This window comes from Acomys minous (genome assembly GCF_964271855.1).
Source record: "Acomys minous genome assembly, chromosome: 12".
NCBI classification, from domain to species: domain Eukaryota; kingdom Metazoa; phylum Chordata; class Mammalia; order Rodentia; family Muridae; genus Acomys; species Acomys minous.
In genome coordinates, this window is record NC_140493.1 from 113,080,954 (window position 1) to 113,095,232 (window position 14,279).

Here is a 14,279-nt window from a genome sequence, read left to right on the forward strand (position 1 = left end):
CCCCCTTTTCTGTCTCCCTGAGGGGTGCTTCCCCCTTTCTGTCTCCCTGAGGGGTGCTCCCCCCTTTCTGTCTCCCCGAGGGGTGCTCCCCCTTTCTGTCTCCCCGAGGGGTGCTCCCCCTTTCTGTCTCCCTGAGGGGTGCTCCCCCCTTTCTGTCTCCCCGAGGGGTGCTCCCCCTTTCTGTCTCCCTGAGGGGTGCTCCCCCCTTTCTGTCTCCCTGAGGGGTGCTCCCCCTTTCTGTCTCCCTGAGGGGTGCTCCCCCCTTTCTGTCTCCCCGAGGGGTGCTCCCCCTTTCTGTCTCCCTGAGGGGTGCTCCCCCCTTTCTGTTTCCCCGAGGGGTGCTCCCCCCTTTCTGTCTTCCTGAGGGGTGCTCCCCCTTTCTGTCTCCCTGAGGGGTGCTCCCCCCTTTCTGTCTCCCCGAGGGGTGCTCCCCCTTTCTGTCTCCCTGAGGGGTGCTCCCCCCTTTCTGTCTCCCTGAGGGGTGCTCCCCCTTTCTGTCTTCCTGAGGGGTGCTCCCCCTTTCTGTCTCCCTGAGGGGTGCTCCCCCCTTTCTGTCTCCCCGAGGGGTGCTCCCCCTTTCTGTCTCCCTGAGGGGTGCTCCCCCCTTTCTGTCTCCCTGAGGGGTGCTCCCCCTTTCTGTCTCCCTGAGGGGTGCTCCCCCCTTTCTGTCTCCCCGAGGGGTGCTCCCCCTTTCTGTCTCCCTGAGGGGTGCTCCCCCCTTTCTGTTTCCCCGAGGGGTGCTCCCCCCTTTCTGTCTCCCTGTCTCTGCCTCTCTCCCCTCATGGCCCACTCAGGCCCTAACCCTCCCCCCTTTCCTTCCCTCAATAAATCTCTCCATCTCAGATCTGCTGCATGGCATCTCATTCTTGATGATAACAGCGCCTTATGTAAGGCTGGATTTGAAGATAAATATTGCTTAAATCTAGCTTTATCATGGAATATCTTATTTTTCCGTCTACGGTGATTGAAGGTTTTGTTGGGTATAATAGTCTGGGTTGGCATCTGTGGTCTCTTAGAGTCTACAGCACATCTGTGTAGGACCTTCTGGCTTTAGAATCTCCACTGAGAAGCCAGGTGTAATTCTGAAAGTCTACCTTTATATGTTACTTAGTCTTTTTTCCTTGGAGGTTTTAATATTCTTTCTTCTCTCTGTATGTTTAGTGTTTTGATTGTTAGGTGCTTAGAGGACTTTCTTTTCTGGTCCAATCTATTTTGATGTTCTGTGTGCTTCTTGTACCTTTATAGGCATCTCCTTCTTTAGATTAGGAAAGTTTTCTTGTATGATTTTGTTGAGAACATTTTTTTGGGCTTTTGGGCTGGGTTTCTCCTTCTTCTAGTCCTAGTGTGCTTAGATTTGGTCTTTTTGTAGCACCCCAGACTTCTGGGATGTTTTGTGTCAGGAGTTTTTAGATTTAGCATTTTCTTTCACTGATGTATCTATTTCCTCTGTCATATCTTCAGTGCTTAAGAGTCTGTCTTCTGCCTCTTATATTCTGCTGGTGAAGCGTGTGTGTGTGTGTGTGTGTGTGTGTGTGTGTGTGTGTGTGTGTGTGTGTGTGTGTAAGTAACCTTGGTTGCCCTGAGATGCCCTGTAGACCAGGCCGGTCTACTAACCTCTGCCTCCCAAGTGCTGGGAATAAAGGCATGTCCCACGACCACCTGGCGGTTTTGGGTTTTGTTTGTTTTTCTGAGAGACTGTTTCTCTGTCTATTCTTAACTGTCCTGGAACTTGTCCTGTAGACCAGGATAGCCTTGAACCCACCGAGATCTGCCTGCTTCTGCCTCCTGAGTGCTGGGACTAAAGGTGTGCTCCACCACCGCCTTTTTTTTTTTTCAGGCCTTGAAAATTTTTACTCATTTTCTTCCACTGTTTGTTTGTGTTTTCCTGGATTTCTTCAAGGGATTTATTCATTTCCTCTTTAAGGACCTCCGTTCTCTTTGCACAGGCTGTTTATGTGTTGGAATATTCAGGGCCTGCTTTGGTAGGGCTGCTGGGGTCTAGTGGAGACACAGTGCCCTGGAAGTTATTGATTGGACTTTTACTCTGGCGTCCAGGCATCTGGGATTGGCATGATCATAGGTTGGGGAGCTTATATCTGGGTTTGTCCTTGTTGGGCGGTGTTTTGTTCCTTTGTTTCTGTTTCCACTTTGGCTTTTAGTGGAGTGTGAAGGCTGTGTGTTGCTTGGTAGGAACTTTTCTGTGGACCTGTGTGGTAGTTTGAATAAAAATGGCTCCTATAGGTCCATAAGGAGCGGCACTGTTAGGAGGTGTGGCCTTGTTAGAGGAAGTGTGTCTCAGTCACTTCCTGCGGCCTGCCGATGGCTGACGTAGAGCTCTCAGCTTCCCCAGCACCATGTCTGCCTGCACGCTGCCGTGCTTCCCGCCACGATGAGACTGGACTAACCCTCTGACACTGCAAGCCAGCCCGAATGAAATGCTTTCCTTCATAAGAGTTGCTGTGGCCACGATGGGTGTGGCCAGTGGGGTCCCGGGAAAGTCTGTTTCTGGGTATTGGGACTCACACTTAGTATTAGAGACATGCTAGGAGTCTGAAGCATCCCAGGACGGAGAGAGCAGAGTGTCAGCCAGAGTCTACTGGTTTTGTCTCCTTGGAATCGGATAGTGAAGAGCGGTCACCCCAGGGCTGGCCACACCCAGAGCTGGGGACCTGAGGAGCGGAAGGAGAGGTTCCCTCACAGGAGCAGCCTGTGGGTGGATTAGCAAGGAGAGCCTGTTGGAGTTGGGGCTTGGGCTAAAGCAGCAGGTGGGGGGAGAAGTGGGAGGTAGGGAGGGATGTGGAGTTAGGAGGGGAAGACCTGCGGGTCGACTAGAGATGGCGGGCGGGGCAGGGAGGCTGCTGCAGGTGTCTGTTACAGAATTCAGGATGGGACTGGGGATTGGATCTGGGGTAACAGAGTAAGAGGTGAAGATATGCTGTCAGCCTGCCTGGTCCCTGGCAGGAGCGGCCTGTGGGTTAGCAGCGGGCCTGCTGCGCTGGTGTCTGGAACTAGGCTAAAGCAGTGGGTGGGAGAGTGTGTTTGGGCGGTGGCAGTGTGGGGTGGGGAGTCTGTGGAATCCACAGGAGATGTGAACAGGAGGAAGCTGCAGCCAGTGTTCTGTTGCTGAGCAGAGGTGAGACTGGGAATTAAATTTGGAGGAGAGAAGGGAGTGGTGAGGGTCTTTAGTCAGTTTACCTGTTTCCCTGGCCTGCTCAGTTTGTGTTCCCAGGAACGCCTGCTGGTGCTGGGGGCTGGGATCGTGGGAGATGCTGGGGGAAGGAAGAGAAGGTCTTTGTGATCTGTTGAGGATGGGTCAGGGAGGACAGCGCCATAGACGCAGGAGGGGGTGAGGCTGGGGGATTGGACCTAGAGGAGCTGAGGGAGAGGTGACGTTCTAGTGTTGTCCTGCTGGGTCCCTGGCAGGAGTGGCCTTGGGGTTAGCAGGGTGTCCTGCTGGGGGTGGGGTAAAGGTTAGGATCTGTGGGGTCCACGGGAGGTCAGGGGGCAGGGGAGGCTGCAGAAGGTGTTCAGTTGTAGAGCTGGGGTGAGGCTGGAGGGTTGGTTTGTAGGAACAAAGGGAAGGGTGAAAATCTGCAGTCCAGTTTTTTTTTTTAATAAAGATTGAAATTTTATTTTATTTTACTTTTTTTTTTTTTTTTTGGTTTTTCGAGACAGGGTCTCTCTGTGTAGCCTTGGCTGTCCTGGACTCGCTTTGTAGACCAGGCTGGCCTCGAACTCACAGCGATCTGCCTGCCTCTGCCTCCCAAGTGCTGGGATTAAAGGCATGCGCCACCATGCCCAGCTTATTTTACTTTTAAAAGATTTATTTATTTATTATGTATACAGTTGTTTTTCTTGCATGTACACCTGCAGGCCATAAGAGGGCATCAGATCACATTATAGATGGCTGTGAACCACTATGTGGTTGCTGGGAATTAAACTCAGGACCTCTGGAAGAGCAGCCAGTGCTCTTAACCCCTGAGCCATCTCTTCAGTCCAGTTTTTAAGTTTAATGTCAAACAGAATTAAAAAAAATGTATTTGGCTATTTTTACTGTTAAAACTTAAATCTTAACCTATTAGGAGTAATTTATGTTTTTCTGTGTTTGTTGTTGTTGTAACAATTAATTCCATTTGGAATTTCTTTAGTATCGAGAGGCAGTTCTCAGCTCCTTTGTGGGTTGAACGACTCTTTCACAGGGGTCAAATATCAGATGTCCTGCATATTAGATATTTACATTATGATTCATAACAGTAACAAAATTACAGTTATGAACCAGCAATGACAATAATTCTATGGTTGGGGGTCACCACAACATGGGGAACTGTATGAAAGGGTTGCAGTGTTAGGACAGTTGAGAACCACTGACATAGAGTTTGTGCCAGGAGGAGTTTCCCTTCTAATAGCTAACTACTAGTTCTAGAATCACTGTGTGGATATTTCATATTTCAGTTAGTCTTTATTTTGCACTAATTTGAAGCATACAAACACACGGATTCTTACAGAGTGGGCTTTGTTACTTGTCCTTTGCCGTTTCACTCTGAGGCCGTGTTGAAGTTAATCCAGCCACTGGCTTCAGCCGCCTGGGGACGCCTTAGCTGTGCTTAGGTAGAATTCCCAGGTGGGCAGTGGAAACGCCAGTGCTGCTGCTGGTGTCTTGTGCACCTTAGCATTTGATAGAATCAAATTTCAGGGATAAGCAGGCAGAAGCAGCCCCGGGTGGTGTCCTCAGGGTTAGGGGTCCTGTGCAAGCTTCTGATACAGGTGTCCTGAGTCCTACAAAGCCAAAGGCTCCGGGACCCTGAGCTTTAGGAGTGTCTGTGCCCCTCAGTGCTTGGCATCAGGTGGTGTTGAGGTGTAGGTATTGGGATTCCTAAGTGCTTGGTAATGTTCAGTGTTTGGGTAGTTTGAGGCCCTCGGCCTTGACGGTTCTCAGGAACACAGGGCTTGTAGGTATCTTTTTGGCTCCTCACAGCCTCTGTCTTGTAGTCTGAATTCCCTACTCATGTCTTTCTCTATTTTTGCTGTCATTGTTGTTCCAGCCGTGTGCTGACCTGTCCAGCTGCCTTTTGTTGTACGATGCCTGCTTTGAGTTGTTGCTGTTTAAAGGCGCTGTCCTCTGTTTCTGCTGCTGGTAGCCACCAGGGTCACCTGTTGAGTGTATATATTAAAGTTGGCAGTTTTTAATCCAACGCGGCTAGCTGCAGATAATCAAGACATAGACTTTAGTTTTATCCAACAAGTTTCCATGCACAATAACTGAGCAGTATTAGTCTAAATTAACCCTGCAAGCTAACCTAACTACCTCCCTGCCAGGATCCCCGACCCCTGCACTGTAAGGCTTCCTCTGCTCCAGCTGTCTTGGGCCTCTCCTCATGGTCAGATTTCTCCTTTCCCTTCCCCTCGCGGAGAATGGAAGTCCAGCCCTGTTCTCTCTTCTGCTCAGTTATTGGCCGATCAGCTTTGCTGACAATTCAGAGAATAAACGGGAGGGCGGGGTGATGCGTAAATGAATTTCAAACAGGAGATTCTTAGAATAAGCATTACCATGCCATGTCTGGATAAGGGGCAGAGAAACCAGCATTTGAATAAGTACAGGGATAATCTCAACACAACATGCCAACACTGCTGCTCTCCCTCTTCGTCGCTGTCAGTGCCGCTGGACGCCCTGTTGCTTCTGCAGCTTGGCCTGGTGACGCCTCAATTTTGCTTCTTCTTTAGCACCTGGTAACAAAGCAAGCGTCTTCACATTTTTCTAATCTTTAATGGTGTACTTTGCCCTGGCAGGATGAAGGTGGAGGACAAATACCAGCCTGTGTAGGCGCTGCTTAGGGAAAAGCCCTGCCCGTGTGCACCTACAGTGAACAGGAGGAGCACTGGGTCAGGCAAGAACTGGGCCAGGCTGTATGGAAATAGGGTCGCCTGAACCCCGAGGGTGCCCTGTGAGATGTGACCCACAGGACGTGGGGTCTTTACCACTGATCGGATGATGAGGAGTGCCAGCGGTCCACTTGTGCTTGGCTGTACGAGTTCTGGGTGGGGCTGGAGCGCAGTCTGCTGGTACCAGCCGGTGTGTGCTGAGAGGATCTGTTAACAAGACTGTGGATGGAACTCTAACTGGCTAGTCAGGCGCAGTGACCAGGACTGGGTAGATAGTCAGGCCACCAGAGGGTGAGCGGATATCAGACTTCTGACTTGTCTCTGAACTGTGGCCTCACAGAACACACTGGCTGGTACTTCATGTGACTCCCTATTGGGCATTGCATGTGGAACACCCCAAAGTGGACCACTCAGTCCCCAGGACTCGTACCTCCCTTCCCTGCAGACAGTTCCATTATTCACAAGGAACTACTTTACGGTCACCTGCTGACACCTCAGTTTCTGTGCTCCTACCTGACACTGCAGTTAGGACAGTCATCAGACCCTGTTCTTACAGCTGTGCGTCTCGTGGCTCCTTCCCCCCGACACAGACTTTGCTACCTCATTGGTGTCCTTCCTTGTTCAGCTTTCCTTTGGCAGTCAGTCCCCTGCGGTTGTCTTTGAGTCTCCTTTAGGGGGGCAGCACCTTCTGTCCACCCTTCTCCACTTTGTCTCTCCCTTTCTTTTCTCTTTCTCCCCCTCCTTGTGGGCCTGATGTCTGGGCTCAGGTCGCCAGCTGGGTGTTGGATGGAGGTTGTGTGACCTGTAAAGGCTGTGGTGGAGAGCGGTCCTTGGGCTGGGCTTGGCTGTTGGACTAGGCTGCTGAGGATGAATGCTGAGGTTAGGGGGGTATACTTGGAAGGACTTGGGGCTGGGAGGTAGGCAGGTGTTCCCTGGTCGTGATGGGGATAAAGATGTCCATTGATTTGTGAAGCATCTGGGTGAGTTGGGGCCAGGAGGGAAGTGGGCAGGGTGGTGAGGCCTGTGAGTAACTTCCTGAGAGATTCTGATGGGGAACCGGCTGCTGGGCCATGACGGTCAGGGACTTGGTTTCCATGTTTGTAAGCCGCTGACCTGTTTAAGGCGACTGGGATGTGGGCGACTTTCCAACACTGGAGTCTTACTGAGCATCTCCTGTGTGTGTTCCCCCCTGCAGGTTCATCACACGGCCTGACGTCAAGCAGAGAAAGATGGCCAGCTTTTTAGACTGGAGCCTTTGCACCTTGTCCCACTCTTCCTTCCAGACCATTGAAGGTGTCATTGCCATGGATGGGATGCTGCAGGCCCTGGTGAGCTCTGCCCCAGGGACAGCTTGTGGAGCTGTGGGACGGAAGGGATTGGCACTGCGCCCAAACTGATGGTTCCATTCACTCTACATCCAAGTTACTGGAGCTCAATTCTTTCACATCACAGGGTTGTGCTTTCATTTTCTACTTCTGTGTGCTTTGTGTATGAGCCTGGTCTGGAGTGGTGGCTCACAGGAGAGCGCTGCAGAGCTGTGCTTCACCACTAGAGGGCAGCGGTGCCTGTGGAACTGCAGCCACATCCTTGCAGGGTTTGTTTAGTTTTGCTGTGGAGCAGTTAGTGAAGCTAGCCCTAGTGAAAGAAGGCGGAGGGCTTGACATCCAATTCCTGTGGGATAAGTGGATGGCAGAGTTTCTAGTACCTAGACATGGGGACCCACCTGGAGATGCCCACTGTGCCCAACCTGCCTAAGTGCTGGTCTTCTCTGCTTGTCTGGTATATGGCTTTTTAATATTGAGAAGAAGAAAAGCTCTAGTGTGAAATCACAAAGAGGATGTAGCCTTGTGAGCAAGGCTAGGAGGCTTCTGGACCAGCATTCAGGAGGTCACAGGTGGATCCTAAGGTTTTGTTGTCTTAGGTGGTCAGAGTTCAGAGGGTCATGGTACCTCTCCATGTCTGGAGTTTGTCTACAAGGTCACAGAGGCTCTGGAGCGCCGTGGTATTAAGAGTCAGCATTCTAGAGGAAGGCTCGGGTAGCTCTGTCAGGCCATGGTCTCTGAGGTTGGCCATTCTGCAGAGTTGCACATAACCTTCTCCAGGGTCAGGGCTCCAGGGTCAGCAGCCTCTTCCTGTTTTTCCTGCAGTGGCTGAGATTGAGAGTGCTTCTTGTCCTTGTCTTGGCGGTAGTGGCAGCTGACAGGTCACTCAGAAGCACCATCCTTTGGAGAAGTTTGAAGGCATCTTGGGTTTGGCTTTCTGCACACCTACACAGATCTTGATGCTGGGTGGGAGGTGTCAGGGCCAGGGCCGTGTGACTGAGGATGGATGGTGAGTGGAGGCTCTCTGGACGCCTTCCACCTGCGTCTGCAGCTGTGTGTCCTGCTGGTGGGAATGGGGGAATGCTGCCATTGCAGAGGTCTGCCATTCAGCACACCCAGGGGGGAAACCTATCCTGTGCTCCCACGCTGCTGTGTTAGCAGCTTGAAATCAAGACATGATGTGCTTGCGATGAACACTTCAGTTGGATCGTTCGTTTTGCTATCTATGCCCACAGTTGTGTAGCCTCCATTGTCTCCCCTCAGGGGCCCCCGACTGCATCTGTCTGTGGAGGGGACTTTCAGGACACTGGGCATGTACAGAGTCATGCAGCATGGGCTTCTGTCACTGATGAACACGGTATCCTTAAGGTCTCTCCACCCTGTGCCACGTGTCAGTTGCCACGTGTCAGTTGCCACGTGTCAGTTGCCACGTGTCGTCAGTTCTTCACTCTTTGTTTATGGCCAGAAAATGTTTTACTACGTGACTGGTTTTGACTGTTGTGATTAATGCCACTGGGAACATAAAAGAAGTTTTTGTTTTTATTTTTAAATTTAACTTATGTTTATAATTCTCTTGGGTATATATCAGTAGTTTTTAAAAAGTGCGTATGATAATATTTAACTCAGCAGATAGTACTGAGAGGTGTTTGATACTCCTTGACTCACAGTGTCCCCTTTCTCTCCCCCTCTCTCCCCGTCTCTTTCTGGTAGTGCTGAGGTGTCAAACCAAGACCCTTAAACATGCTAGGCAAGCAACTGAGCCATATAGCTTTTACTCAGCGCCTGATAGTTTTTAAAAAATATAATAATTTGTTTTTGAAGTCTTTTTTTAAAAATTATGGTTGTGGCGCTTGAGAGAGCTCCTGTGCTGCCTTTCTAGAGGGCACCAGTGGGGTTCCAGCACCCCTGTGGGGAGGCACACAACCCCCTGTAACTAGGTGCAGGAGATCTGATGCTTCTGGGGACACTTACACACACACAGATGCTCGCACACACACAGATGCTCGCACACACACACCCATAGATAGAAATAAATCTTTGTTTTTTGTTTTTGTTTTTGCAGACAGGGTTTCTCTGCGTAGCCCTGGCTGTCCTGGAACTCAATCTGTAGACCAGGCTGGGCTTGAACTCACAGCGATCCGCCTGCCTCTGCCTCCCGAGTGCTGGGATTAAGGGCGGGCACCACCACGCCTGGCTAAATCGTTAGAAAAGTTATGGTTGCCTCCACTTATCAGTTGTAGTACACACATGTCCACACACACGGACTAAATATAAAAGATCATTGTTGCCTGTTTTGTCATATTGGTGAAGTGTGAGGTTCTGTCTGTGGAGACATCTTTGGGGTGTGCAAGTACAGGTGTGTAGTCCGACCCCAGAGGCTTTTATTCCAGCTGTGTGGAGCGGTGACGAAAGCGGGCTTTGTTGTGATTTCCCTTTTGACTGCAGCAGTAGAGGTTGGTGTAGGCTGTGTCCCCCTGAAGCATGGAGTAAGGAGCGAAGCGGACAGGATGGGCTGCTGATTTATAAACCATGGTAGGTCTTGTACCCTCGTCTCATAGGCAGCTCTGGTGAAGAGGTCGGTAGAAATGGTTAGTTTAAGAGATATGGGTGTGAGCTCTTCATGTTTTGCATGAATCTTTAATTAATTAATTTTTTTATATTTGTTTGTTGTTGACACTTGTTTTTAAACCCTTTTTTATTTGGGGTATCGAAGCCTCTACCTCCCTTCCACCAACCCTTCACCCCGGGTATGAGAAAGAACGTTAGCAGGGAGAGGGGGCGCAGACACCTTTACTTCCCCCGGCTGTTTAGGGTCAGTGGGTTCTTTCGGGGCAACACCAACCTCCACCAACAGCAAACGCAGCGAGCAGCCTCCTCTGAGCTGAGCCATCCTTCTCTGGTCTCTCCAAATTACCATACACCACACACCACACACCACACACCACACCGTCTCTCCAGGAGAATCCTAGACCACGCCCCTCTCCGTGCTGCACAAGGCAGGCCGTTACCAGCTGGCAGAGACCACGTCCCACAGGAGACAGTTATCAGCTGTGGACAAACTAAAGCCCAAACTAAAATCCCACACTTGGAATTAAAAAAAAACATATTTACATAACACAACTAAGTTTACAAAGAAACCAAAACTTGTGTTACAGTTTTGTTTGTGTGTGTGATGTACCTGTGTGGTGATCCAAGTGCTCTTAATTGTTGAACCATCTTTTGAGCCCAGCAACAACAATAGCAACAATAATAATGACTTCAAAACAACTTGTTGAAGGTTTTCTGTGTCCAGCTGAGCCATTTCTCTTCCTCCCTGCCCTACCTGCTGTACACTTTCCACCCCACCACTACCCCCATTTAAAAAATTAATTAATTAATTAATTAATTTATTGAGACAGGGTCTTTTTTTGTAGCCCTGATTGTCCTGGAACTCCTATGTATACCAGGCTGGGCTTGAACTCGGAGATCCACCAACTTCTGCCTCCTGAGGGGTAGGGTTAAAGGTGTGTGCCACCATGCCTGGTTTCCTACCCACTTTTTAAAAACGAGGCATGTCTTACCATGTAGCCCTGGCTTGCCTGAGACTTGTAGACCAGGCTGGCCTTGAACGAGTGCTGATACTTCTGCTTCTTCCTTCTGAGTGCTAGAATTTCAGGTGTGTGCCAACAGTTCTGGCTTGGCATGAATCTTACTGAAAAGGTTTTTTAAAAAAATGAATTAATTAATCATATATACAGTATTCCTCCTGGGTATATGCCTGCATGCCAGAAGAGGGCACCAGATCTCATTATAGATGGCTGTGAGTCACCATGTGGTTACTGAGAATTGAACTCAGGACCTTTGGAAGAGCAGCGCTGCTTTTAATCTCTGAGCATCTCTCCAGCCCTTGCTGAAAAGTTTTACATCAGGAAAATACAGGAAGGTCTGGCGAAATGTGGCTAAAGTCTGGTAATCCACGGTGGTGTTTGGGGGAAACATGTTGGATCTATCTAGCGTGTATATGTGTGTGTACATGTGACACATGATTAATCTCAGGGGATTAGTCTTAGATCGGTTTTGTCAGCTGTCTGCGTGCTTTCTGGTGTTAGGGATGGTGAGAAGGACCATGTTTTGTAGCTCAGGGTAGCTTTTGTTAGTTATGGGTGTGTATCACTGTACCTAGCTAGCAGTCTGGGTTTCTGAGGGGCTGTAGGGTCTACAGCGAGCTTCTCAGCAGCCTGGTCCAGGAGTTTCTGTGCTCTGTGCTGCTGGCCCTGGCCATAGAGACTGTGGCTGGCAGGGTAGACAGGCTTCCTGCTTAGGGGGTGTAGGCTCCTGTGGGAGGTGGTGATAACCAGCGGGCTTTGACTGAGGGGGCAATAGAGGTCCCGGTCAGAGTGCCTGTTGGGTTTCCGCAATGGCTGCTTTTCGTCTAGTTTTACATACCTTGCCTACAGCCTTTTCGTTCTTTTTTATTGTTGTTGTTGTTTTTTCTTTTTTGGTTTGTTTTTTGTTTTGGTTTTTCGAGACAGGGTTTCTCTGTGTAGCCTTGGCTGTCCTAGACTCACTTTGTAGACAGGCTGGCCTGGAACTCACAGCGATCCTCCTGCCTCTGCCTCCCGAGTGCCTTTTTGTTCTCTTTGGTCACCTGTTTCTTGTCTCTCTGTGTCTTCCCAGGTTTTCTGTTTCTCCTGATCTGGAGGCTGTGTAGATTGCGCGCAGACACTGTGGGCTGGTTCCTGCCCCACTCCTTGCCAGTTATGCCAGTGGGTTGAGATTCCTTTTAGTGACTTAAACCAGTTAGACATGTGTGCCTTTTATTTGGACATCTTCAAATTCCAGTGTTGAGGGAGAGAAATTGTCTCTTTTTCCTTCCTCCTGAGGTGTAAAAAGGGTTCCCAGAGGCTTAGAAAGTTGAGTCTCTACCCTACCCTGCCCCCACAAGCTGGGTGTGTTGGCGAGGGAGGAGGCGATGAGACCAGCCCTGCCTGGGGCACAGCGCTTTGCTGGTTTGGCAACAGCACCTCTGCTCTATCTAGAGAGATTTGCCCCGAGCATGGTGAGCAATTGTCTGACGCAGACAACTGAAATCCTGGGAAGTGGATGAATGAAACTGCTGTGGATCAACAGCTCTGGTGGTCTCCTCTTGGGCTCACAGTGCCTGGCATGGCCCCACAGAAGCTTCTGGAGTTCCAGCTGCTTGGGGCAGCAGTCCCCACAGTCTCCCACTTTGCTTCTGTCTCTCGCCTGGAGGGTCACTTGGGTCTGATCTGGCTCCCGGGCAGGAGGAAGTTAGGCTGGGTGGGTGGGGCAGTTTCACCATGGGCTTGTCAGACCTGAAGGCAGAGGGCTGGGTGTCTGCGTGATGAAACTTGCAGGTGCACCGAGCTTCAGGATTGCATGTTTCCTTTGATGCACTTGGCTTCATTTGTATCCACCTGTTCATTAGTGTGGGCTAGGCGAAACAGGTGAACTCTGAACAAGTCACATCGAAACTAGGATTGAGTTTATTTCCCTCGAAGCACAGTCCTCTCGCAGCATTGATTCTTAACTCTTGTGGGAAGGAAACAAGTGTTTGGCAACATCATTTCTCTGGAAGGCCCCTTTACTCCTGAAATTAGTATTAATGCAAATGGAGGATATTTGAGGATGGAAAAAATATTTAAAATAAAACATTGCCACTTACATGTATTTTAGCTTTGCTTACTGGTTGGTAATGTGTGCTTGTGGTTTCCCTGAGACCTGGAGGTTCTGACCGCTGTGGGGCCATCTCTGCATCCCCTGCAGTGGCCATGATGGGGGAACAGGCTGCTTGGTGGGAAGGTGGGAAGGTGCTGCGTGTGTAGATTGGTGGCAGGAGACACTCTTCTGCTTGCCATCTGTCCTTCGCAGTTAAGTTTTCTTATTTTTAAATTTTAAAAATTTGCCAGGCGTGGTGGCACACACTTTTAATCCCAGCACTCAGGAAGCAGAGGCAGGTGAATCTCTGAATTTGAGGCCAGCCTGGTCTACCGAGGTGTGTGGGGGAAGAGAGAAGGGAGGGGAGATATCAGGATAGCCAAGGCCACATAGAAAAACTGACCTGAAAAACAAAACAAAATTCAAATTTTATTTTATTATTGATTAAAGGTACAATTCTTACTAGACGTATAGTTTGGGGTAGCTCAGTGCCAGAGACCACTTGTCTAGCATGCTTGAGGGCCCTGGCTCACCCAGCATGGAGAAAAACAAAAAGCCACAGCATTTTACTGAAACACAGAAACCTCACAAACAATGGTATTACAACTCAAGAAAGCCAAGGGCACTGCGATCCATAGGTCCGTCCAGGCTGTGGTGCGGCAGGTACCAGGAGACTGTAGACATGTGGTTTAAAGGATGAAGGGGTCAGGTGCCTGGGTCAGGTGACTGTTGACTAGCTAAACTATGTGGGTAGGCCTGAGGAACCCGTATCCTGGGCCTTCAGCTGCCTGACCAGCCAGTCCTGGCCTTGGCCTCCAAATAGGCTTTAGCTATACTTGGATTTCATCTCTCCTCGGTATATCATCTCACCTGAGGCATAGGTGTGGGACCTTGCTCTATCTGGAAGACCTCTGTTGCCTCAGAGCGTGTGCAGACTGACTAACCAGCATTGGTCATGCCTTTTCAACAGAGCTAGGCCTGCCCGTGGTCTTGTGGGCTTCTCTGGAGCCTGTTTCTAGAGATGCTGACGCTCATGGTGTCAAGGGCACACATAGTGTCTGGGTGGTTGTGTCTTTGTGTCAGGGCAGCTTTTCTTTTCACCGTGTTTATGTATTTTGTGGCTGTGGCATTCGTGTGGGAGCCAACTTCTAGAAGTAAGTCTCACCTTTAGCTGTATGAGTTGCAGGGATTGGCCTTAGGCGTGGCAGCGAGAGCCTTTACCCACTAAGCCATCCTGCAGCCCCAGAGTAGGCTCTGTGGAGAATATGTGTGATAGTGTGGGGTGCAGCACTGGATGCTGTGTTTCTGTAGATTCAGGCTTTGAGCTGTACCGTATCTGGTTTCAGGCAGCTCAGCTCTGTGCATAGGTGAGCCCTGGTGAGCCCGGGAGGAACGCGCATGGACATGCAGGCAGTGCAG

The 14,279-nt window shown here is 50.0% G+C and overlaps 1 protein-coding gene across 1 annotated transcript in view; it reads left to right on the forward strand.

The window, feature by feature from the left end:
* Positions 1 to 14,279, forward strand: part of TBCD (tubulin folding cofactor D) — a 164,633-nt gene that overhangs the window by 18,729 nt on the left and 131,625 nt on the right. The window contains exon 7 of the mRNA XM_084750246.1: positions 7,076 to 7,208. Coding sequence (XP_084606372.1) covers positions 7,076 to 7,208 — 133 coding nt within the window. The remainder of the gene's footprint in view (positions 1 to 7,075; positions 7,209 to 14,279) is intronic.